The 26,232-nt window shown below is 32.6% G+C and overlaps 1 protein-coding gene across 1 annotated transcript; it reads right to left on the reverse strand.

Moving 5' to 3' along the window:
• Window positions 1-1,342: 1,342 nt before the first annotated feature.
• Window positions 1,343-10,158, reverse strand: LOC133291511 (uncharacterized). The gene is made up of 17 exons (XM_061489781.1): window positions 9,946-10,158; window positions 9,655-9,776; window positions 8,773-8,818; window positions 8,533-8,690; window positions 8,239-8,356; window positions 7,147-7,229; window positions 5,975-6,034; window positions 5,496-5,738; window positions 4,682-4,778; window positions 4,459-4,509; window positions 4,287-4,367; window positions 3,942-4,013; window positions 3,106-3,168; window positions 2,794-2,946; window positions 2,206-2,263; window positions 2,057-2,109; window positions 1,343-1,967 (listed from the first exon to the last, which is right to left on the reverse strand). Exons 2-17 carry the CDS (start codon window positions 9,753-9,755, stop codon window positions 1,881-1,883), a joined length of 1,524 nt encoding a protein of 507 aa, XP_061345765.1. The 5' UTR covers window positions 9,756-9,776; window positions 9,946-10,158; the 3' UTR covers window positions 1,343-1,880.
• Window positions 10,159-26,232: the final 16,074 nt, after the last annotated feature.

Here is a 26,232-nt window from a genome sequence, read left to right on the forward strand (position 1 = left end):
TTTATTTTTCATTATTCTAATTTATTACATATGTAGACCATTAAATTTAAATGGATCAATGCTTAAGATTGGATATAAGATAACTCACCTAAAATTTATGGGTTTGATATTTGTCCCTTTAAATAACATAGAATTATGTTTTTTCAAGTGAAAGAAAAAATACACTGTGAAAATCATGAAAAGAGAAAGTGAGTATTTTTTATTTAAATTTTAAATAAAAAATATTAATTTTAACTAAAATGACCATAATTTAAAGGACAGATATTTTTCTCCAAAATTTTTGTCATTAATTTCAGGGTTAGCTTAATTGAGTCAAGTCTAAAATTAATTTAGAAACCTATAAATATGTATTTGGTTCATAAGCAAATTAGGCAAAAGTAAAATGAACTAATTCAGTTTATTTTTCATATTTTTCTCTTTTCCACATCTTTTAGTGTTTTCTTTTTATCTTTTCACACTTTAGTCGTTTGGTTTTGGGTCGGTGTGACTTAGTTTACACAATTGTTTACTCAAATTTACACCAAAAGAAATTACTACTGCATCTTTGGGTAAATAATCTGTCTAGATCATGCAATTAAAATAGATCATTTAGAACTGCATTGCCATAACAAAGATATGATAGAATTCTTTTTCAAATTCAGACGTAAGAGTTTAGAGGTTAAAGAAGTGTATTTCTTATATTAATAATTTCAATTTTAGGGACGGTTATGTTTATCATTATTTTAAATTTATCACTTTCATTACCAATTTGATTATCGTTAGATCAACTTAAAATTAACAATTTAAAAATGAAAAAAATTAATTACCATTATTTTCAAATTAATCCAATAATAATCAAACAAATAATAAAAAGTGATAAACTTAAAATAATGGTAATGATAATCTTCCCCTCGATTTTAATCTTTCTGGTAATCGTGACAAAGCGGGTAAACTCACCCCAATGAGTTGAAAAAATCAAAAGGTACCTTTTGTACAAACTCGATTTACAAACCATAATCAACAACGATGAGAAATTAATTTCCCTGAACATTGTAAGTTGATGCGAGGCAAATCTAAAATAATAGTAAAAAAAAAAAAACCAAACTTTTATCATTACTTACTCGAAAAAAACAAATGTCTAGCCCCTAGTCTCTTCAGGCGTGTGACTTTCCCAATAAACACGTTATTCCAGTGAGCAAGCCATGCCCCGTTATTAAGTGGTTAAAAAAAGAGAAATATTTTTTTTATGTTGTAAGAAAGTAGTTATCTCATGTTGTAGAAATAAAATTACAAGTGAGACCCACAGATAAGAGGAGAGAGAAAAAAGAGTGATGGGACCCAATCTTTTTTTGTGTGTGTAGGAAAATTGTTTATCTCATGTAAAATGAGATAAACATAACCCTTAAAAAAATTGGCTAAATGGTTCATACACCAAATGGTCTTGCTTCTTGCCAGCTATAGAGAGAGCAAGCATGTTTGAATAAACATCAAAGTCAGGTAAATAGCAGCCAAAGCTGATGATGCAATTCCAGCTGCTAATTTAAAGGTTTAACTGATGGAATTTTCAATGAAAAAGCCTGTATATTTATTTGTAGACCAGTGCTGCAAATTGAGAATATTTAATAATAATTCAATAATAATCAATTGGTTGTCCAATCCCCTTGAAGCATATGTGTTGTGTATCACAATAGAATTGAAGCTTCAGTCACCTCTTTGCACCATTGTTCTTTCTTTTACCAAGACAGCAGCACCAATGATTTTCTTCCAAGTCCATCTTTATCCATCCCAATGCATCTTATATTTGTAGATAATACGAGAATGATATGATCCCCACCCAAAAAAGATTCTGATTCTGTTGGCATCCAGTAGAAATGGACCATAATGGCATGTAGAACATCATCCTAGTTCATCTCCATGAAAGCTACATTCTCATTCTGTTGAAACTTCTTGTGTAAAGCTTTTATAGCAGATTCAAGGCGTGCTTGGTCCTGTCACCAAAGTAGAAAGGCTGGTATCAACCACAGAAACCTACATTTTTTCTTACAACAAAGACTAGAATATGGAAGTTTCATTGTACCTTTCCTTTGAAACTGACTATAAGAGATCCATGTCTGGCTTTGCGGTAACACCCTTGATGTTCCAAAGAACAAACACAATTAAAAAAAAACTAAGATGGATAATGACTCATATACTGGCAAACATCACAACAATTCATAAACTTTATACCAATATAAAGGTCTGGAAATTCAAGACAAAGCTTTGACAGAGGTTGAGCAATTTCAACCTGCAGTTTAGATATCCCAATATGAGATCAGTGGAAGGAAAATTAAAGAGAAACGAGGCAAACACAGCATATAGATGTTGTATTCTCTTATCAGAATAAGCCGCATCTTACTGCTACTATTAAATATTTTACTTTAATCCAAAAAAAAATTGACTACTGCCACATCATTTGCAGTTTGCACTTCTGATCATTATTAACATACAAGCAAAATCAAATGCTTCATACTTCCATCTGCATAGGCCAATTGGTAGCTCTAAGTCCCAAAAACTACAGAAAAAGAAAAACACAGGAGAGAAAAAGAGGGAGGGGAGAGGGATATATGCATAACACATAATGAGAGTCTCACCAAAGGGAAGTTTCACACAGATACAGCTTGCAGCACAAGCATTACAAGTGAATTTTAAGCAAAGGCAGGCATTGTATCAGATGAATATATAAAAAAAAAAGAAGAGAGAGTATCAAATAATCTTAAAGCCAAAGGGAATAAAATCGTGCCAGATATATCATGATATATGGAAGTTAACACATACATCTGATAGATAAGTTGTCACGTGCTTTGAAACATACGGTTCCAGCAACGTTAGTAGGTCACTAGATTTTGTTAATTCAATCAAACAGTCCCACTGCTTTTCCAGCTCCAGATCATTTGTTGCACTTAGTACTATTACATTTTGGCACTTGATCTGCAAGAAACACGCATTATATCAAACAATTTAAAACCAGTATTCCTTCATTGTTTTCATTATTATATACAATACAGGAGTTGCTCACAACAATAAATACAAATAAAATTTTGTCAGTTTCTCCTTGATGTGAGATTGAACTTCTTGTGAAAGACATACCAAGGGTACGGACAACTTGTCATGATGCAATAATTCAGTTATGCCCTCAGGCAATTGAGCCATCTGAAAGGGGGAAGACAAGGATGGATAAATATCAATCAATTTCATACTACAACTGTCATCACACAGAAGTATATTGTGTAATGCAAGCTAAGTCTGACTATGCACATTGATGCCTTGCCTTATTTCAGACACAAAAGGAAGAAATATTGTAATCAAGATATAGCATATAAGATTGTTCTTCTAATAAACAACAGGTCAAGAGTTTCACTACTTCCCAAAAAGAAAAAGAAAAAGAAAAACACAATAAAGTAGTATTTAAAAAAAATGGTCAATAGTGCTGGGGGACTTCCTCTAGGCTGAGGTGTTAAACTGTTAAGGATTGGACCTTGTTAAAAAGTTATGATCCTGCCATTTGTGTGTGCTTTAGTGTGAAAACCATACGTCAAACTATCAAATGTTCCTACCAATAAAACAATTTTTCAGTACAATCCTAAGTTATAGTACAATCATATTCAAAAAATGCTATATTTCTCACCCTCTCCTCGTATTAGAAAACTGAAATCTACCAGGTTCTTTCTTCAATCACAACATGACAAATTATAATTTAAAACAAAAACCAAGGTAGATTTTTTATTTATTTTTTTTGTAAGTGATAAATAACTAGCAGTTGAGGGGCCTTTACATGTCAAGAGTTTAAGTCAATAGAAAAGCACTTGTGGGGAGGGATTGCCTCTGTATGCCAAAGGAGGATTAGTCTCACACCCAAAGAGTGTGGGGAAACATTGCAAGATTGAAAGAGGAAAAAAAAACCTAGCTTTTCTAAAGTAAATTACCTCATTCCGGTCACCAGTACACTGATCACCAATAGTATGCCTGAGATATTCTTCAAATTCTTCATCAGGAGCCTACATGAAATTCCAGTCACCAGTACACTGATCATCAAATTCTTCAGCAATACTATGATAAATCAAAAGCAACTAATGATGAAAGCTATGCTGGTATGCTCATATGAATGCCTTAGTCAAGTCAGCAGAAGCTTGACTAAAGTCAAATTTCAACTTTCAAGGATGCCACACTAAAGAACCAATAAGATATGTGGGGGTCGATGCAGCATATGCAGGGAATAACTATAGTAAGCCTCAAATTGAAAAATATAACAATTGAAGGAAGCAACGCACCAAACGAACACCAAAAGCTTTTGCAATGCCTGCTATGGTAACATCTGAATGAAGTGGACCTACACCTCCGTATATAAATACCTACAAAAACCAGGCCAGATGAATAACCTGAACCGTCATATCATCATCAAGTAGTGTCATTCATGTAACTTTCTAAGCATTTGTAAATTACCATATCACTTATAGATTTCTGTCGCTCAACTTCTTCGGCTACAGAATCTATCTGGTACAAAAGACATGTCATAAACCATAAAATTATTAGGTGAACAACGCCTATATTACACTTTGCATATGGTTTGATATCCAGACTCATAGTAACACCTTCAAGTGCTGATGTCTGCAAAGTGGAACAGTTCATACACACACAGGTAGGATTTCTGCAGAAATTTACTCACATTGTTGTGTAAAACAGAAAGTTGCAGCACAGACCAACCAATGGAATGCAGCTTCCCACACAAATAAGGTCCCAACTGATCCACAACAATGCCAAACCTGAGCTATGAAACAGGGTAAAGAAAAGGAGAGCATTATCAAAGCAGTTGAAGGATCTTAAAAAATTAACCAGTTCACTGCACAGCTTGACAAGTTGGAGATTAAAAAATTTATGTTATCATAGAATCTTTTCATTCCTCAAATGATTATTGAAATAATTTCCAAACAGTTGAAGGATCTTAAAAAATTAACCAGTTCACTGCACAGCTTGACAAGTTGGAGATTAAAAAATTTATGTTATCATAGAATCTTTTCATTCCTCAAATGATTATTGAAATAATTTCCAAATAGTTTACTTCACATTAAAAAAGGATATTGTTTGTTCATGATTAATAACTGAGAAGCTCTGTCAAGATATAACTGGAAGCTCAGCAGCAAGTCACTCAGCTAACAGTCAAGAAATTCAACAATAGGTTAAACCATTGCATATTAATACTCCCGGGTGTTAGATTACTTAAAATTAAAAATAAAAAATAAAAAAAGGATATTGTTTGCTTACTTCTAGCTATGTCAATCAGCAACAAGTCACGCAGAATACAATCAAGAAATTCAACAAAGGTTAAACCATTGCATATTGATACAGTGAAAATTGAAAACTGGGTAAATAATCCAATAAATATGTGAAATCACCCAATGGAACATTATGAGTTCATATAAGATACAGTTTCGACTATATTCCACACAATCCAATTATCCATGTGATGTCAAGGTACTTACAGAATCTCATCTCCCACAGCAATGATTGATGCTGTGAGCATGCCGTTTTTATGCAAATCCAGACAAGCCAAGCCATTGCTTGCAGGAAGTTGTCCACAAGTAGACGATAACCTTTTAACCCTCCCTGCCCTCTCTAGCCTTCCATCAGCAAGCAAATATGCTGGTTTGAATTTATTGGAAGAATTGCTAATGGATAATAATGAGTTGGGAACAGTGTCATAGATGCTCCCAATTGAAGTGTAACTGCACAAATAATAAGGAAATAATTGCACACCAAAATTCCTTGAATAAACACAAACAACTAGAACTTAATGTGAACAATGATGGACCATTTATTAAATGGTGCATCAAAGAAGCCGGTTAGGGTTATTTAGTTAAGTCTTTTATTTGGTTCAAAAAATTTAAACAAAAAGGGGACATATGGCAGGCAGATACTATTAAATCCAACAATAAGGTCCAGCATATCTATTGAGTATTACCCTTGATCATAAAGGCTGCAATAGTTCACCTTGCAAGTTAAAAGGAAGGCCCACACGTCTCTGCATAGAAATATAAGCAAGTCAATACTATAACTATATATGAAGTAATTAATATTATAATATTTCAAAAGCATCAACATCAATAATTATGATTTCAAGTGATAGTACTATCAAATTAGCATGTAACTTGGAGGAAGGAAACCTAATAATTCCCTGACTTATTTAGCTAATTTCTAAGATTAGCAATTAATAGTTATTAGATTTTTAGGGGAATAAGAAGTTAAAATTGAAGAACAGAAATAAAAAAAAATAAAAAAAATTATTCTCCGAAAATTCTGATTACTGAAAAAAAAAGGTATAATGCAAGCTATAAAAACAAAACAACCAAGCCTTATTCCACTAGGTGGGGTTGACTAATTGGATCAAACAATGCCATTGGCTATATCAAAAAACAAGTTTTTAACAATCCGTTTAGAGTAAAGTCATTTTTTTTTTTGACAACCAGCTACCCTTTAGCTTTTACCTGAGGCATTATGGTTTTTTCTAGCCATTCACTTAAAAGGTTAACCAAATATGAAAGTCTTTGTAATGCCAAAACATTATAAATCTAAGAGAACTTGGATCAAGGACAACAGTTAACCATGAATACTGCTATGGCTGTCTTCAAAAAGGATGAGTTTAGACGTATAAGTAGTGGGAATAACAGTGCTAAAAAGTAAATAAATTTGGAAATAGGTGTAAGGTGGTGTAACTAATAGTGCCACTATTCACACAACACAACTAATAATCACAGATCTTTGTCTCAAATACTAATGTTTAGGGACCTTAATCATCTTACCCAACAGTAACAAATACGTGATAACAAATAAGTGTGAAATTTATTATCAAATGAAGGGATTTCAGGACAAGTTAGCACCAATCACTAATGTGGTTAAGAGAAAGATATTTTTCTCTCTGTTTTGTTCTCTCAATCATATACATACATCAACATCAACAGCACCTTTAACCCAAGCTAATTGGTGTCGGTGTGTTCTCTCAATCATATAAGAGTTAAAAAGTATTAAAGTATATACTCTAATAAAAAGAAACAAAGCAGCACCAAATATGATTACTGGTTCATTTTATTTGATAAAAAGCAGTAAAAAGAAATAGCATGTAACAAAGGACCAAACCTGTATGACCAATCTAAAATGGGATTCACTCTCATGAAAGGTGGCCAACCAGGTGAACTAGGGGAGAATTGTTCTTGACCAACCTGCAAGGTTGGAGCACACATGTATAAATAGCATATGGCAATATTTCAGTTTAATAAAACCATGGTAATCAAATATACAGTTTTACGTACTCAAAATTGCTTTTGAATGAACAAGTCTAAAATACTCCTTAAGGCATTAAAAGTGGTACTATCAAGCTTTTCATTAGCAATTATACCCTTATATTTTCATATTGTATTGAATTGAATATGGCCCAACATGTCAAAACATATATATTTTAAAAAAAGTTAAGGAAACCTCCAAACAAGTATACTGTCAAATGTATTGATTAAGTTCAATATTCACAACCATTCTATGCTCTTAAAGTGATGATTTTTCTCTTGGGCACTTTTTCCTATCCTCAACAGCTTAGAATGATATCTCACCTAGATTCTGATTAATACCAAAAATTGAGGAAACCAAGCTTAGTTTCCTTTTTCTCTATGGGCAAATTAAAGTGATTTTGAGTTCCTTATAGTTGGGAAATTGACAGTCGAGACATTCATGTATACTGAAATTGTTCCATAGTTGTAGTATTGAACATCTTAAATTATACTTATACATATGTCTAATGATCATTATATAATGGATTTTATTTGCTCTCTATAATGAGATTAGTGACAATGCCACGGTAGGGAACATTTAGAAGTAATAATCACATGTACCACTTTATACCATAATAAATAAGTATTGTTCTAGTGATAGTTTAAGCTATTTTACCTTTACTAGATAGCAACTAATTGGGTAATGAGTATGTAGCTTAATTTTTCCGTTAGATCATGTATCAATGATAGTTATATGTATGTATAATTTTTTTAAGGATATTTATATATAGCATGAATAATCTTCACTTTTGCGTTTTGCTTCCAAATTTTGTTTTAGTAGAGCCTCAAGCACTTTTGAGTAAAATCTCGCTTTCATAAAACAACATGGAGTTTTGGATGAATAGCAGGTCAGAGAATATGTACTTTAAAACAAAAAAGTTATGTAATGGTTAACAAATAAGGGTACCGCAGTAGGGTCTCCAATTCGAACTCCAAGGAAAATAGCTCGAATTGGCTTATCCTTTAGCAAAGCCTCCAAACCAGACTTGAAATCTAAGCGAATGGTGTCAATTTGCAAACCATAGCTGCTCAAGCAAAAATCATTAGTTGCCATATCCTCCAGAGGAGAACAAGCCTAAAAGTTTGAAAAAGTACGAGAATAATAGAAAAAAGGGAGGAAAAGATCACTTTTCCATGTTATTTACATGGCAATGACAATTACAAATAAATTCAAAAGTAAAAAGGAAGAAGGATCACTCACGTAGCAGCTGTATCATAGGTAAATGAGTTGATTTCTGGGAAAGCACAAGGACTCTCAAAATATATTGTTCGAATTGGAAAATCTTTTAGATCCCCATTGGCACTATTATGCCCCCCTTGATGCAAGAAATAGCCTGCCCTGAGTAGATGCAACAAAACCTACATGCCAAAACTCGATTTTTCCATCAATGAGCTCGAAGATTCTGATGGACGCTAAAAGATTACATACATTAAAACTTACCGTTGAATCCTTTCCACCATTAAAACTGAAGGCAACCTCCTCAATACTGTAGCAAGAAATATATTAATACATGCAGACATCGGTCAACTTACATTAACAAGGACAATCAGATTTGAAAGATGCAAGTCATAAAAGATAATAAAATTTTTCCATTTATAATTTAAATCAGTTATGACTTATAGCAAATGAAGTAGCAAAAAGACACCAAAAATTAGGGGGCATCACTCTATGATCAATGGACTTATCCCTAAGACAATCAAGTTTAAATCCTTCATTCTGCTGCCACCCAATGCGAAATAGTGTTCCCATGAAGCAGTAAGAGTCGTAAAGTTGTTTAGAATAGATATTCTGTTGAAGTTAACAACAAACGGAGCTCATATTGTCCTTTCTTCATAAACTAACATAAAACTAACAACATAAAAGCTATTTCCAGTTTTGAGATAACACCATTAAAAGTACTTTCAAGTAACTAAGATCAAGTGGAACTTCATGTGCAGACAGTAATTCATTACATGTTTGTTTCAATGGAATTTCCGGTGAGACTATGTTCAAGTCAACAGACTCAAAACATTTTTAAAAAAGCTTGTCCCTCAGACAATAATAATCAAGGGAGGGAATTCAATATTACCCCAGAATCTCATCAAATGGATCCGACAAAAATCAAATATCTATCCACATTGAAACAACTACAAAAATCAAGTCAGCAGTACATAACATTATTTTCCTCTTCTGCTTTATACTATCCAACGAAAACGAGCAAATGAATCTAATTCTTCACACATAATATTCAAACCAAGGTCATGAAAAGGTTTAAGATAATAACCCATAAATTACATGGGCCAGCTCATAGTCATAGTGATTCGGAGATAAAGAAGAACTTACGAATACAAAGCCAAAGCTCTCTGAATAACATTGGTGGCGTTTTTGTACTTGGTCTGAAGTCTTCGATCCTCACACTCTCTAATTGCTTTATCGATCTCCATGTTGACCGTGAGACACAAAATCTGAGCAAAACAAAACAATAGAACACAGAATCAGACCAAATGGGATTTCTAAAGATTGCAAATTTAATGCTGTTTTCAGAAAAGCAAACATGGGTTTTCGTCAAAATGATATCTTTTTGCGAAATGAAAACAGCTGCGTTGTGTAGTGCAAGCGGAGATGTCACTGAACCTTGTGAGTTAACTGGGTTGAGCTTGAGCTTGAGCTTGTGCTATGTTAACTGAATGAAGAATGGTTGTGCCCTTTTTGGTGAAATCAAAGGGATTGGACAGAGAGAGATTTAGGAAGAATAAGAATGGACAGTGAAATTTGGTTGGTTATCTGAAACTAAACAAGAATGGAATGGTCCTATCTATATATCCTATCTCTCTCTATCTATCCATGTTTTGGTGTATATAATATAATGAGCACATGAAGAAGTGGCTGCTCCAACCGAAATTGAAGTACCGGATCCAGAGGGTCGCACTCACCCCACAGAGAAAAGCAAAAATATTCGCGAATTATGCCAAATTGTTTGGAATGGTTTACTGTTATTGGACTTTCAAGAAAATAAACTGCTTACGCTATTCAAGAAAAAAATAAACTTTAAAAAAACTGCAAAATGAGATAAGTTATATTATTTTAAAAAAAAGATACACATAAAAAAATAAAAATCATGAGAGAGAGAAAGTGAATGGTTTTTTTAATTAAATATTTAAATAAATAAAAAATTCTGTGTCTGACTCTCTCTTAAAATGACATAACTTTATGTCATTTAAAATGACAAATATTTTTCCCTTAAAAAAATTTAAAGTATTAATTTTGATTTAAAATGACAAACATTTTTTCCTTAAAAAAATTTAAAGTATTAATTTTGACCCGTCAAGGCTTTATTGTGGAGGATATATGTGTTTTATAAAAAAAATAGAAAAAAGTTATACTTACTATTTTTTTTTACTATGTAACCTTAATAGAATATAATTTATTCAACCATACTTATTAATTAATTTTTGACTTTTAATAAATTATAACAATTAAATTAATAGAAATCTAACGTTTAAAATTTAATAATAATAAATATAATATTTTTCCTTTTTGGTGTGTGATATCAAGAGATATCTTGAAAACCTTTTTAGATCTGGAGAAAATAAGAAGTATTTTATTTTTTTCTTATAATATTGTTTTTCCATTTTTATTTTTAAATGAATCTTCATATTGTGATATTTAGACGCGTGTAAATTATAAATTATGGACTTTTAATGTTTGGTCATTTCTATAAAAAAATTACCTGCAATTAATGACAGAGAAAAAAAAAAAAACCAACATATGCAAGGAAGAAAACGCTTGGTAAACGCCTATCTTTAGGCATCATTAAAGTTAAAATTTCAAACAAGGAATGAATCAATTAAGGGTTTTATTAATCTTCTTTCACATAAGATAGTTATCTTATGTGGTAGAGAGAAAATGAGTGGGTCCCATTATTGTAAGAAAAAAGAAAAAGAAAAAAAAGTAAGGTGCGAAAATCGAAGTGAGAGAAAATGAGATAAGTTACCTCATGTGAAAGGAGAGTAATATTTCCCATCAATTAATATGGTTGACTTGGATATTATTTTGGGAAATATATTTTTTATATTGTAGGAGAAGTGAGACCCATACGTAAGAGTAGAGAGAAAAAAAGAGTGATACTCATCTTTTTTGTGTGTGTAAAAAAATTATTTATCTCATATAAAATGAGATAAACATAATCCTATTATTTTATAATTTCACGATAGTACTCTCTTTTTTTTGTATACAAACTATTGTACTTTTTTTTTTAGTACAACAAACTATTGTACATTTGTACTTATATAACACTAAATATTGATTTGTGAACCACCAAAAAAAATATTGATTTCTGAGTGATTAATTTACCATAAAAATTTTTTTAATACATTTAAGAAATTTGAGATTATCCTATTTAAGGATCAGAGTAACGTCACAAACCTTAAAAGTTTTTTTTTTATTAAGATATGCTATATTAGCCTCTATCTGAACCTTAAAATTTTGGGTAAATTATACAAAACCACCCTATACTTGATTGCTTTTTCAAAATACACCCTAAACTTTTTTTGAAACAATTTACCTCCTGATACAGTCATACGATAACATTATAGCAATTAAGCATTTTTTATCAGTTAAAGACAAAATTACTCTTATTCCCTCAATTCACCAACAGAGTTAGATTACTACTTTCTCTTCCAACACTTCTTTTTTCGTTTTTACCCAACCATTTAAGGACAAAACCCATCTCGTAGCACTATTAGTTTTCCCAGCTTAATTTCATTAGCCCGTTATAGATTTTAGACCAGGTGCAGGTGCATGTTTGGTAAAAGAAAAAGGGGAAGGATATATTGACCACAAAATTTTTTTATCACATTTACAGTTAATCTAATCATCGTTGATTTTCATCAATTCAACGGTTATAAATTATAATCACTAGATTGACTGAAATTAACGATAATTAGATTGTTTATAAAAGTGATAAACTTTTTTTATAGTAAATATATCCTGGCCCAAAGAGTAAAAAGATAATATGTTTTTAAATTACCTTAAACTTAAAGTTGTAAACAAAAATGATTCAAAATAAGCTAATTCAAACCTATCAACACAACATCAAAATCCATCCATTTAGGGAGAGTCGCAACACAAAGAGCCAGCATATGATGATAGACACCGACAACAACAGACAGGGGCTGTTGGTGGGGTTCGTCAAGAATCAGGGTAATATTTTCTTGGTGAAATATGCTTAATTGTTATAATATTATAGCGGAATTATATTTTCTTATATAATATTAGGAGATAAAATATCTCATGTTACACTTATAAATTTATATGGATTTCACTGTATAAGAAAATAGAAAGTAAAAATTTAAAGTGGACCCCACATTTTTTTTAGTATGTAGAAGAGACTTGTTGTCTCCTATCACATGAGACTAATATTTCCGTATTATAGTATGAGGGGATAAATTATTGCAATTAGAAGTTTAGGGGCGCTATTTTGTAAAAACAATCAAAGTATGGGGTAGTTTTGTATAATTCACCCTAAAAAATTTGTAAACTATACATTCGTGTGACATTAAACATGTTCTTTATTTGAACAAGGAATAGATCATCCCATATGTTAATTAACATAATCATGTTATGTTAAAAAATTATAACTATATAAAGGTAGATCAATGGTGATATAAAATTAGAGAGGAAAAAAATATGAGAATAGGTAATTACAAAATTATTACCGTTAATTCTCCTTCATATTGTTAAGATTCCCCCACCTGACATAATCATGTTAATTAAAACATTAGATGATTCATTTTCATTTGACTGATATGTATCACATCATGGAACCACATAGACTCGTGTATTCTTTTTTTCACACAAATTTTGTAAATTGAACCAATCAACAATTGACATAATATCATTTTAAATGAAAAATAATAATATAGAAAAAAATATTGTAAAATATTTAATATAATAATAATCTTCATTTTTTTTTCATTTAACATAAACAACTTGTGTATAAAATATACAAGATTTTCTCTTTATCATATCCCTTTTTCTTAAAAAGAAAATCCTTGAAATTGAATTTTCCTTAAAATGTATCAATAAGGGTGCATTCATTTTTAATTTAATTTATAATACATTGTAATTTTAACCCACTAAAATTCACTTAATCACTTTACAAGCAAGCATACTTTATAAAAACTTTATTCTTTTCCTCTTTCCTTTTTCTTTTTCCATATCTCAAATATGAAAAGAAAAATTCTAAACCCTCCTAATTACTAATTGAGAAAAGTATTCAATTTTGTTATTTTCTCAAGATAATTTAATTTTTTAATCAATAACATCAACTTTTTTATTTAATATTTTTTTATTCAGTGCTAAAAAGATTATTAAAATTAATTGTTTTATAAAGATATCATACTACTCATACGAAAAATGAAAATGATTCTTCTTAAAAAAATTGTGCAAAGAACCACGAAAGAAAATAAGCCATCGATAAGAGACAAAAAATAAGTGTGATGAATGGTTATGAAATTTGTGAGATGCTTTTTATTTATAAGTATCATTGCAGTGTGAAAAATGAGTACACTCATATTTTAATAACATCCTCTCTCATTAATAAGTACTTATAAACTGATAATTAAGTTTTCCAAATTAGACCACAATCCTTGTATCTGTTTAGAGTGCAGTGGCTGCATCAAGGAAACTTCAAAATGAGTTTAGACTAGTCATCATCTATAAATTATTAATCAAGACAACTTCCTTGAAGGTTAAGAGAAAAATGACCATGATCTGCGTGCAACATACTCCATACTTTTTGACCAAAAACTCGAGTCTCTTGATCTCTTCCACTAACGCTTCTTTCTCGAGCCTCAACCTTTCTTTCAACTTAGAAAAAGATTAGAAGGAACCATATTTCAATGTTATCCTAATTGATGCATAAGGAAAACAATGAAGTGGAAGTTGATTCCACGGAAATCGACAGGGCACTTCATATTGTGGTTTGACGAATTATATTGCTATTTTTAATTGTGAAAGCTCACACGAATTTTCCAGGGTCAAAAAACAGATGTTTTCTCCAGCTCAACCAAAATATAAATGAAAAGTTTGATGTTTTTCATTTTAAATGACGTAAGTTATGTTATTTTAGGAGACAGATGGACAAAATAAATGAAAATCATAAGAAAGAAAGTGAGCAATTTTTTTTTAATTTAAATTTTAAATAAAAAAATATTATTTTATGTCTATCTCTCTTAAAATAACATAATTTTATCTAAAATAACGAATAATTTTGACATAAAAAAGAAACGTACAAAATTTGACTGATAGCGTTTAGCAAGGGGCACAATTGTATCTAGGATTGACTGAAAAAGGTGCATTTTTGTAGCTTCTACCCTGGCGCGTCGAAAAAAGAAAATGACAAGTTCAGTTGTTATTGCACAACGCCAACGAAAAAGGCTTAATTATCCATGGTCCAATAAAAAAAATTAGATTAGACAAAATTTAATTGGATTCAACATAATTGTAATTTAATTCCAAGATTATCGCCATACATCATGCTAAGATAACATCATGTTGTAGAAGCATAGCATGGCATTGCCAGGATTAGTATCCCAATCATTAATCTATAGTTGACTTAATAAACCCAAATGAGGCGAGTCAGGAAAAGGTCACTCAAATTTGACGAACAAAGAGAATAAATCTTTGATACTACTGTTGTACTTAGATTCAGTACATCCTATGACGAGAGCTTTACATATCATAGGAGAGAGAAAAATTTAATAGAAAAAAAAAATATTTTAGCTGACATATAATATTTTCATTGGTGGGATGCATTAAATCTTTAATATAACAATAATACCAAAGATTTATTCGAACAAATACACTGACATGATCAAGGTGATTGGCTCGAATCGCGAAATTTTCTTCTGTAAAACGGATGTACCCACTTGGGGGTTTTTGACCACTATAGCCTTTTTTTAATAATTAATTACCAAATTGACCCTATTTATAAACTATTTCAAAAATTTAACCTCTCCAGAAAACATAACACCAATCTGCCCCTGTTTGACCGTTGACTATGAAGCCTACCCGGGTACACCCCTACCTACCCGGGTAAATTTTAAAATTTTTTACCTACCCGGGTACACCCCTCCCTACCCGGGTATATTTCTTGAATCTGGAAAATGTTTGAATTATTTACCCGGGTAGGGAGGGGTGTACCCGGGTAAATAATCATAAACTGGTTGTGTGCGCCCATCCTCTTTGTGTGAACAGCAAATGAAAATCTCTAAATTGAAGGACTAACGCATGGAGAACAAAATCTGAAAACAGGTTATTGATGAAAAATATTCCACTGGATCATATGCCTGAGATTAGTGAAGCAAATAATCAAGGTTCTGCTCCAACAAAGGATGCTATTACATGTCACCAGTCAGACAATTCAAAAAAATGTTCAGAATTAGAGGTGAAGGAATTGGGCGTTGACAAGCTTGAGTTGTGGAAAACTGTAAAAGAGACAACTGAAGATGGCAAGAGGAAGATGTTGGAGAGGGTTGTCTCAGATGCTCAGAAATTGGCCATTCTTAAAATGACTCTGCAAGGTTTGAAAAAGAAACCAGAAACAAAGAAGAAAAGCAAGAAGAGAAAAGCTTGAGTTATGATTATTTACCCGGGTACACCCCTCTCTACCCGGGTAAATAATTCAAACATTTTCCAGATTCAAGAAATATACCCGGGTAGGGAGGGGTGTACCCGGGTAGGTAAAATTTTTTAAAATTTACCCGGGTAGGTAGGGGTGTACCCGGGTAGGCTTCATGGTCAACGGTCAAACAGGGGCAGATTGGTGTTATGTTTTCTGGAGAGGTTAAATTTTTGAAATAGTTTATAAATAGGGTCAATTTGGTAATTAATTATTAAAAAAAGGCTATAGTGGTCAAAAAGCCACCCACTTGGGCACATCTTTTTTCTAAATAAAGTAAGTTTTCTTCCCATTTTAATCTACAGTTTCATTTTTATTCCATCCTTATCCCAACTTTTTTGCTTTTTTGGAACCGATGCATAGTGCATCGGTAGAACCAAATGTTTACTCCCGAATCGCGTGGCTGCGTATGATAAACTAATTCTACTGTCCTTATTTCTACATAATATTTTGGGTCGACCCAAACCAAAAATTGATCAGACAATTACAGAGAACCCATGGAACTATGAAAATTGTGAGCAACTCGCTAAGACCATTGAGACCGTGGGCTACCTGTGTCATTCGCTGTACATGTTTACCCCAAAAAGACGATAACAAAACAAAAATTGAATAACTAGTGAGGTAACACTTATTGGGTGTATTACACACATAATTCTCCGGAAGAAGTCGTTGGCCCCAATATTATAAAACTTGATCCGTTGATTGACTCGGTCGGAATACTGGATTAATGGATCACTAATTGAACCAGTAAGTCATTGGTTGAACTGAATGTATATGCAAAATAAATATTAAAAGAATTGATTATCTAACAAATATACACCCAAATAAATGTTTTTCTTTGCTCCACTGTCTCAATAAAAAACAAATTCTTGCTAACGAAAATGGACAAATATAGAGAATGTGGCTAATGGATACATGTCATAGCTTGAAGGTGCACTATGTGGTTACTTATGAGATGGGCTAGACCATGACAGTTAATAATTTTTGAAGTTCAAGAGTAAAAAAAATAAAATCATGTGATCCCTTACTTAACTTCAACCAACAAGAAAATATTTATTATGTCATATTGATAGGCTACTCACGAAGAAGGGTTCCACCATTACTAGAGTATTGTTTTGAAAATGTAGCAATAGATGGTGGTGTCACACTGATAGCATGTGAACTATCGAAGGATGGAAGGTGGGCTCAACAAGGGTGCTTGGGAGATTAGTATGACAATAACTTCACACTTTGATGAGAAGATGAAGAGTTACTGTGGATCTTGGATGACCGGTAGTAGTGTGATCACTTGGAATTGCAACAAGATAATAACTTCACCATTAAAGTTGATTACGCTAGGTAGGGTGACCAATAGTAATTCGTTGGCGACCAATGGTTTGCTAAGATTCAATGGGCCTAAGCGAAAAACCCACAATAAGGGGTTCGACACCATATCTCAACCCAAAATCTTAAGACATTGGGTTTATAAGTATTTTCACTTATACGTGTTATGCTTAGCCCATTCATTTCCAATGTGAGACTTTTTATCACTCACACTTGAATTCCCAACAATCTCCCCCTCAAGTGTGAGTTCTACAGTTGTCTACACCCTTCAAGTGGTATCAAAGCCAATGAGTAAGTAATCCAATGGTGAATTGACATGTGGTGATCCGAGTATTTGAAGATGTGTGAAGCCAAGGTCTTGACGAGTGTAGCCAACCCTTGATGGAATAGCCAATGTCTTGATGAGAAGCCAAGTATTGATGAGCCCCGTGAATACTTGAAAAAACTCCTTCTTGAGGGGGGAAAAAATATGGGCCTAGGACAGACCATACTTGAATTCCCCACAATCTCCCCATCAAGTGTGAGTCATACAATTGTTAACTCTTTCATATGCATAAGCTTTTTGAGTATTGATGGGGTTAACAACTAAGAGTGGGTCAGTCACTTGGTCCACAACATGGGTTTGCGCTGCCAACAAACCCGAACACCAACTACTACCTCTAAATTCTCAGTACACCTAATTCAATCAACCATTGGCTCTGATATCAGAGTTGTGAAGATGCCATTGGGAGCCTAATTAGGGAACACTATCATCCACACATCAATGGACCTAAGCAACAAACCCATAATAAGGGGTCCAGCACCACATTTTAACCCAAAGCCTTAAGGTCTTGGATTTGAATATGGTGTCTAGGCCCACTTAATGTCGCTACACACTTATCCCATGGATGGCAGTCTCTTCTCTCCATGAGCTCCCCTTATCGGCCCTACAAGTGGTATAAGAGTTAATAGGTGAGTGATCCAATGGTGAATTGACCTACGGTGATTCGAGTATTTGAAGATGTAGGAAGCCAAGGTCTTGATGAGTGTAGCCAAGCCTTGATAGAATAGTCAATGTCTTGATAAGAAGCCAATCATTGATGGACCCCATGAATACTCGAAGAAACTCCTCCTTGAGGGGCGGGAAAATATAGGCCTAGGACGAAGTGCACTTGAATTCCCAAAAATCTCCCTCTCTAGTGTTAGTTCTATAGTTGTCAACTTTCCTTCAAGCGAAAGCTTTTTTCGAGTATTGATGAGGCTACAAACAAAGAGTGGGTTAGTCTCTTGGTCCATAACATAGGTTTGTGCAGCCAACAAACTCGAACACCAACAACATCTCTAAATACTCGGTACACCCAGTCCAATAAAAAATTGGTTCTGATATCACTGTTGGGTAGCCTCCAAGGGGAGCCCATTTAGGGGAGACTATCATCCACACATCAATAGGCCTAAGCAACAAACCCACAATACGAAGTCAAACACCATATCTCAACCCAAAGCGTTAAGATTTTGGATTTAATTGTGGTGTCTAAACCTACTTAATGTCACCGCTCACTTAGCCCATGGATGATGGTCTCTCCCAGCCATGAGTTCTCTTTGTCGGCCTTGCAAGTGTTGTAAAAGCCAATGGGTGAATGATTCAATGGTGATTCAAGTATTTGAAGATGTAGGAAGCCAAAGTCTTGATGAGTGTAGTCAAGCCTTGATAGAAGAGCCAATATCTTGATGAGAAGCCAAACATTGATAAATTCAATGAATACTAGGAGAAGTTTCTCCTTGAGAAGGAAAGATTATTGGTAAAGGAAAATTAATTTTGATCCAAGAGTTTTCATGAATTACTATTGGGTAATTGCCACCAAAGTGGGATTACTTATGCTGGTTTGTGAAAATTTCTTAATAAAATTTGAGAAATAAATTTGGTTATTTCATACAATTTCCTGCCCAAAGGGGGCAAATTGTGTGTTATAATTGTGAACTTGTTTGGGATGAAATTAATGGAGGTGCATTGATCTAAGTGATCTGTCTACCCAAAGGGGACAAATCTCTGAAGTCAATGTATGCTCACTAAGCAACTTTTCTTTGATGTTGTAGATAAAGTTATTTGGAGACTCATTGGTCTAGAGATCTGTCTGCCCAAAGGGGGTGGATTTTCGAACTCAATGTTGTGCTCATTGATTGACTCATATGATGTTCTGACCTTGGTTTGTGCATTCTACCCAAATGAAAATGTACTATTATGTTGGCCTAGTTATGACAACCTGTTGTGCTCAATGATTAACTCATCCTGAGCAACTTCTTGTTGAGGTTGTAGATGGAGTTATTGGAGGTTCATTGGTCTAGGAATCTATCTGCCCAAAAGTGATAGATTTTCAAACACAATGTTGTGCTCATTGATTAACTCATCTGAGGTTCTAGCCTTGGTTTAACCATGGTTTGTGCATTTTGCCCAAAAGGAGAATGTACTATGTTGACCTCATTATAATATCTTGATTTAATTGACGGTGTATATTTCCTTATAATTTATTGTGATGTGTTCTTGTTTTGCCTTAAGATTATACTTTTCTATTAATTTTTTCTTTGAATCAATTTGTAAGTTCTTAGATAATTTCTTGTTCAATATTCTTGAAATACTTATTTTAGTTTTTGACACATATAACATTTGTGTTCCTCTTTTTATTTTAAAAAAATTGTAATCAATAAAATAAAATAAAAAAATAAATAAAAAATATAGATTATGGTGATTATAATGTCAGTACTTACTGTCCCTAATTTAGCATATATTTTATGCACTATCTCAATTAAGTTTCAGTATTAAGCCAAGGTGTATAATTGTTCATGTTGGGCATGAGAATTTGTGGTATAATCTGTAATTTAGAGAATGCATTATAAATTTTGGAAATAATGTTATAAAGTTATTCATATTATTCCGGAATTATTATTTCTAACGTTATTTAAAAATTGTGAGAGTTCTTTAATAATAAAATTATTATATGCAATTGTTTGCACAAAAGGGGTTGTTGTATGAAACAAATTTTGAAACTTATATGGAGATAAAATTTTAAATAATGCGAATAATTGTGTATTGTATACTTTGCCCAAAGAGGATTTTATAGTATACTAATTACTTTGTTGAAATTGTTTAATTGTCCATAATTAATATAATTGCATTTATGTAATAAATATACTTTTGTTATGAACAACGTCATAATAAAATTGTTGATTGGATTGAATTATGATGAATAAAGATGAGATCTAGATTTTTCCTTATGAGTATAGATCTTGATGAGGCGTTGTGTTAAAGTTAGCCTAGAAGTAACATAAAGGTACACTTGAACATGTTTTTAGTGATAGAAATATAATTGATTTTGTCTAATCTTGAAGTTATTGTGAGGTTCGTGGAAGGATATTCTCTTTACTTGTATTGTATGTAAATGACATAATTCTTAAGCATATTGAAATAGATTTCTTGTTAGCTGAACCTTTAACTAAAGGACCTAGGCCCATGATGTTTAAATGTATTTTGAGAACATAGGCATTGTGGGTTCCTTTGATATACTTGATTAATGGGAGTCTGAATTCTCAATTTTTTTCATTTAGCACACTACTGGTGTTCAGTTGACATGTGATTTCATTGTGAGCAACTAGTAATGTATTGTTTTTGCTATTATATGTTTGAGTACTTGTGTTTCTACATATCAATTGCAAGATTTTAGAACTCAGTGTCGTTGAGACCACCGTGCATGTGGTTGACACTATATTGGAGTTTGATGCACAATAATAAAATTTTGGAACTTAGTGTTGTCAGGACCACCATGCCTGTGGTTAACACTATATTAGAGTTTGAGGCATGATTTAGGAACTCAGTGTCGTTGGAACCATCATGTCTGTGGTTGACACTATACGAGAGTTTGAGACATAATGGTGTTGTTATGACTACAAGGCCCGTAGTCGACACCATATTTGATTATATGATGGTTTTTTAATAAACCATGAAATTTCTTTTGCTTTAAGGCATTTGAGAGAAATTTGAGGATTAACAAAGAAAATAGCAGTTTGGCTGTTTTTGGATCATATTGGCATGCTATTTTCTTGCTACACTCTACACTAATGACTAGTCGCCGGAGTCAAATGATACTGTGACCATGGAAGGTCTTATATCAAATAAAGATGTAATCACCGCCTGATTCATTGTTGTTTGACTTTAGTTGGATGGAGTCATATTCAGATATCACACATTGGATCATGTGTTTTTTCTTAAAATGTGGCCACATTATAAAATTAGTCCTTAGTCCGAGAGTCGCTTTCAAATAACTTGTTTTCTTTTTAAAATTAAAATTATACAATTGATTTTGCCCAAGTGGGAGAATGTTAGAATTTTTATAATTGTGGGCTTCAATCAATTGTATTTTTTCTTATTTTTCATAAAAACGGGCTAAGTCATGATCCATATGAGGTGTAGTATAACGCTTATTTAATTAAGTGCTCCTTTTATTTGGGTTTGGATATCTGTAAACTGATTAGTGTGGCTAAAAGTGTAGGCCTAACTCATAGGCTCATGATGGGAAGGGGACTAGGGTTAATAAGTTTGGCTAGGTCCCCTATGCATTCACAATGTGTTGAAAAACTATCATTCAACAACTCGTCTCATCGATAGTTGTGATCAGGGAGTGTGTGAATTGTAGAGGAAGATCTTGGTCTTTCCAACTTTGCAAGAGCATCGGAGCAAGAAACAAGAGCCTTTCAAGAAATCAAGAATTTTATCTTCAACAAGTAAACCTAAATCTTTTCGTCCTATTTTGAAATTTCTTACACATTATTTCAATCGATCTCATGTTAAAGGGTTTGTATCACCAATGTGCTTGTCGTGGCATCAGTGCACAAATAAAACCGTGCAAGATTCTTACTGAAATTCACCGTAGAATTATCTGTCATACAATCGTAATAAATTCCTCGCTCCAGATGTTAACTAAAAAGCTTACCATCACCTGCAAAACCCAACATACCATCATTTTTACATAATGTATTCCAAATAAGGAAAGGGAGCATATCTTAAAAAACTTACAGTTAATGGTATTGGCTGTGGAAAAGGTTCACTAGATATAAGCATCTCTTCGAAACTTGTTGTCAAGCTACAAAAGATGTCCTAATTATTTTTGACAAACATGATATAGATATAAAGGTTCATAAAAGGATGGATTACAAGAAATAAATTATAAAGGTGCATCTGGACCTGCAATTTATAATAAGCAACTAATCAAAGAGTAAATGCCACAGGCATGCAAGACCAATTTTTCTCTTAGTTACATAAATAACTTACATGATTCAACTATTCTTCCCAATTTTGGTAATCCTTGGACTCATACCAGAACTCTGGATTAGTCCCATAGGGCTCAAAGAGTCGAACCCGTGAAGATACCAGGGGATTCTGATTCGCCTCAAGGAGGTAATTAGGATCAGTTTCCAAAAAAAACTATTCTTCCCAATTTAGCTATATATACTAGGCAATTTGTAGTGTAACAGACCCGATTGAATCTTACAATAATTTTGGTCATATTGTCGAGATGGATGAAAATTCGAATGTGAATATACCTCATAGTTGGGTCTTTAGTTTGTCTCCGTAATTTTGTAGACTGATCACCAACCCATTCTCTTCTCATTTCATGCCAGGCTATCTCAGCTGCATGAGGACATGAATATACTTGAGAATATTTTCAAAAGAGGCACGCAAATGGACTGCATTTGATATATACTGGAGAAACCAATCACTAAAAGAGTCTCGCATCAATCAACATTAAAGGATAATAGCTCTATTTATTAATATATTTTATGTTTTTCTGAAGGATTTGATAAGAACCAATGGAAATTGATCTATGCTAAAGGGAAATTACAAATACAAGGTTTTCTGAAAGAGATTTGTTTGTTAACAAATACAAGTTTTTTTGTTTTTTTTTTTTCTAAATTAGAACTAAAGATGTCAGAAAAGGACGACATACCATGATTTACGAAGAATTCTTCGCCGGCATCGTGTGATTCCCTAGAAGACTGACCTTGTTGGGTATTTGAACTACTGCTGGTTGGTTCCATCTTCTACGTACACCACCACGGCACCACCGTTTCAATAAAACACTAACAGTGAGTAATATCTATTATAAACAAGCTAAGAAGAAACTTAAATATATATTAATCATAAACCAAATTAAACTGCGAGAATTTCATCAAGAAAACAACTGGTTACAAAAAAGAAAATCAAGATTCACAGTGCATATGAATTATATGATCATGCTGAAATGACATAATGTTGATCGGTGATTGAAAACTCACATCGTTATTCTTTACTGAAAAAAGGAAAAGAAAAAGAAATTCAAAGGGAAAAACCTTTTGCGTAATAGTACAGTGAATTGAACTGCACTGTGTCGAAGCGAAGGAGAGAAAGAAACGTCTCTTTTGGCGTTTAGCTTGTGAAGAAAGAAAGTTCTTTTTTTTTTCTTCTTCTCAATATTCGAGTATTTAAGTTGGAGGAGAGAAAAAAAATACAAGGATAGAAAGTTACACTATCATCACCGTTGATTTAATTATTAATGATTAAGATCTTCTCGCATGACATGGTCATGTTAATTTACACATGAGAGGATCTATTTCCAAATAATATATACACTACTTTCCCATTTTTTGATACAAAAACTTCAGAGTACGTTAGAAATATTTAAAAAAAAATTGAGTAAAATTTCCTTTCTTTATACAAATATTTAGTCCTTATTATGAATGTGTTCATAAAATGGATTTAGTTTTATTTGAATCTGACTCGATATTTAAATCGAGCCATTTCTTTTAAAATTGACCTAACATAATTATGGTTGGATTAATAACTGGACTGAGATTAAGTTAATTTGATATTTAGAAAAATATATATAAATTAAAATATTATGCATAGTCAATTCATAAAATTTTAAAAATAAGAAATTAAAATTAAATTAGGTTTATAATAAATATTTTTAAACTAATTATATGAATGAAAAAATATATTGTTATACAAAATATGTAAATTTAAATTTTGGACTAGAACAAAACAGGACGAAAATTATTAGGAATGGGTATTGTGAAATCTGAACTAAGGTGGAGGACTTGCATAAGACAAATATTTTGCAACCAAAGCATCTTAAAATTTCTTCAAAACTCTTAACAATTTAATGATTTGCATTTGCAAGCCTAGCCAGCAACAGGAAGACAATATTTATACTGGATCTAATGGGTTTCAAACTTTGGGCCAGACTCACCAAACATTGGGCCTTTGCTTACTTTTTGTTATCTATAAATCTTTAATAAAATTGAAATTTCACTCCTTAAAATATAATATTTTGATATCACCTATTCATTTTGTGTTCCTTTGTAATATATATTTTTAGGGTAAAGTATCGCTCCAGTCAACGGAGATAAGTTATCTCCGGTGAGCACAAAACGACGTCGTTTTGTGATTGAAATTAAGGTATTTTTGTAATTCTAATTTATTGAAGGGTTATATTAGTCTTTTAACATTATAATTTTTTAATCTTACAACCTAAAACGACGTCGTTTGGGCTTACTGGAGATAAAGTTATCTCCAGTGACTGGAGAAATACTTTTTCCAATATTTTTATCTTATTTTAAGTTATACATTTAGTTTTTAAAAAATATTAAATACATTGTGTTGTATTTTTCCTTTTCTCTATGATTTGGGTCTTGAAGGAATGAAATGTTCTTGACTCCTTTCCTTATGTCTCATGTTCAATCTTCCATGCATGATAGAACAGTGGATTTCTCGCTAGTCGCTACCATTTCAAATTATGTATATTTAATCAATTTAATTCTATATATTTATGACAAATCTTCCACCTATTTCTCATATATTTTTATGGAACGGTTATATTTATTATCATATTAAGTTATTTTTATAACCTGATTGATTACCGTTAGATCAATTTAAAATTAACGGTTAAAAATGAAATAAATTAATTATTATTGATTTTAAATTGATCCAACATTAACCAATTAGGTAATAAAAGTACTAAGACTAAAATGATAGTTAATATAATATTTTCCTGTTTTTATTCATATTTTCTTTTTGTTTTAATCAAAGATTAATCCTTGGAAGTTTCTAGAGTCGAAATGAATACTTACCACATTAAGAGATGACAAAACGGGATCGGCTCGGCGGGCCAACTCGTCAAACGGGGCGGGGCGGACTGAGTTTTTCAACTCGTCTCAAAAGCAGGGCGGGGCGGGGCCAGGCCGGGCGGGCTCATTTTTTGGCGAGTTGATGGCGGGCATAGGCGGGACAATGTAAAATAGGCTCGGGCTGGCGGGCCAACCCGCCCAACCCACCAAACGGGGCGGGCCGAGCTGAGTTTTTCAGCCCACTTCCAAAAGCAGGGCGGGATGAGCTGACTCATTTTTTGACTAGTTGATGGCAGGTGGGGCGAGGCGGGCAAGGCGGAACGGGCCGCTCACTTTGCCACCTCTATATAACACCCCATTCTATTGCCATATAGGAGGGGGGAAAGTTAACAAGAAAATATAATTAATGAAAAAATGAGTTTGGTAGAAAAGTGAAAGGAAAATATAATTAATGAAAAAGTGAGTTTGGTGAAAAAGTGAAAAAAAAAAGTTGTTTGGTAGAGCGAAAAATTATCAAAAAAATTGGTTTAAATCTTCTAAGTCTATGTTTGATTGAAGGTAAAATATTAATAAGAAAATAAGGTTAAATTACCACAACAACCCTTTAGTGGTGTGTTGATTAATGAAGAACATATACTATTTTTTCAAGGATAATAAAAAGAACAGGTACTATTCACCAAAAAAAGAAAAAAAACAGGTACTTGGTACAAATAGCAAAGATAAAATCACGTGTCAACAGTGTTTTTTGAATTTCTAAATACCATCTTGTAGTTGATTTTATT

Source organism: Gastrolobium bilobum, unplaced genomic scaffold (assembly GCF_033153095.1).
Source record: "Gastrolobium bilobum isolate Gb01-03AN ecotype WA unplaced genomic scaffold, APGP_CSIRO_Gbil_v1 utg3161, whole genome shotgun sequence".
Taxonomy (NCBI): domain Eukaryota; kingdom Viridiplantae; phylum Streptophyta; class Magnoliopsida; order Fabales; family Fabaceae; genus Gastrolobium; species Gastrolobium bilobum.

Coding starts and splice junctions, on each gene's coding strand:
- LOC133291511 (XM_061489781.1), bottom strand. CDS start 9,755: ATGGAGATCGATAAAGCAATTAGAGAGTGTGAGGATCGAAGACTTCAG. Junction 7,230..8,238: donor GAATTGGAGACCCTACTGCG/GTACCCTTATTT, acceptor CCAACCTTGCAG/GTTGGTCAAGAACAATTCTC. Junction 1,968..2,056: donor TAGTCAGTTTCAAAGGAAAG/GTACAATGAAAC, acceptor CTTTGGTGACAG/GACCAAGCACGCCTTGAATC.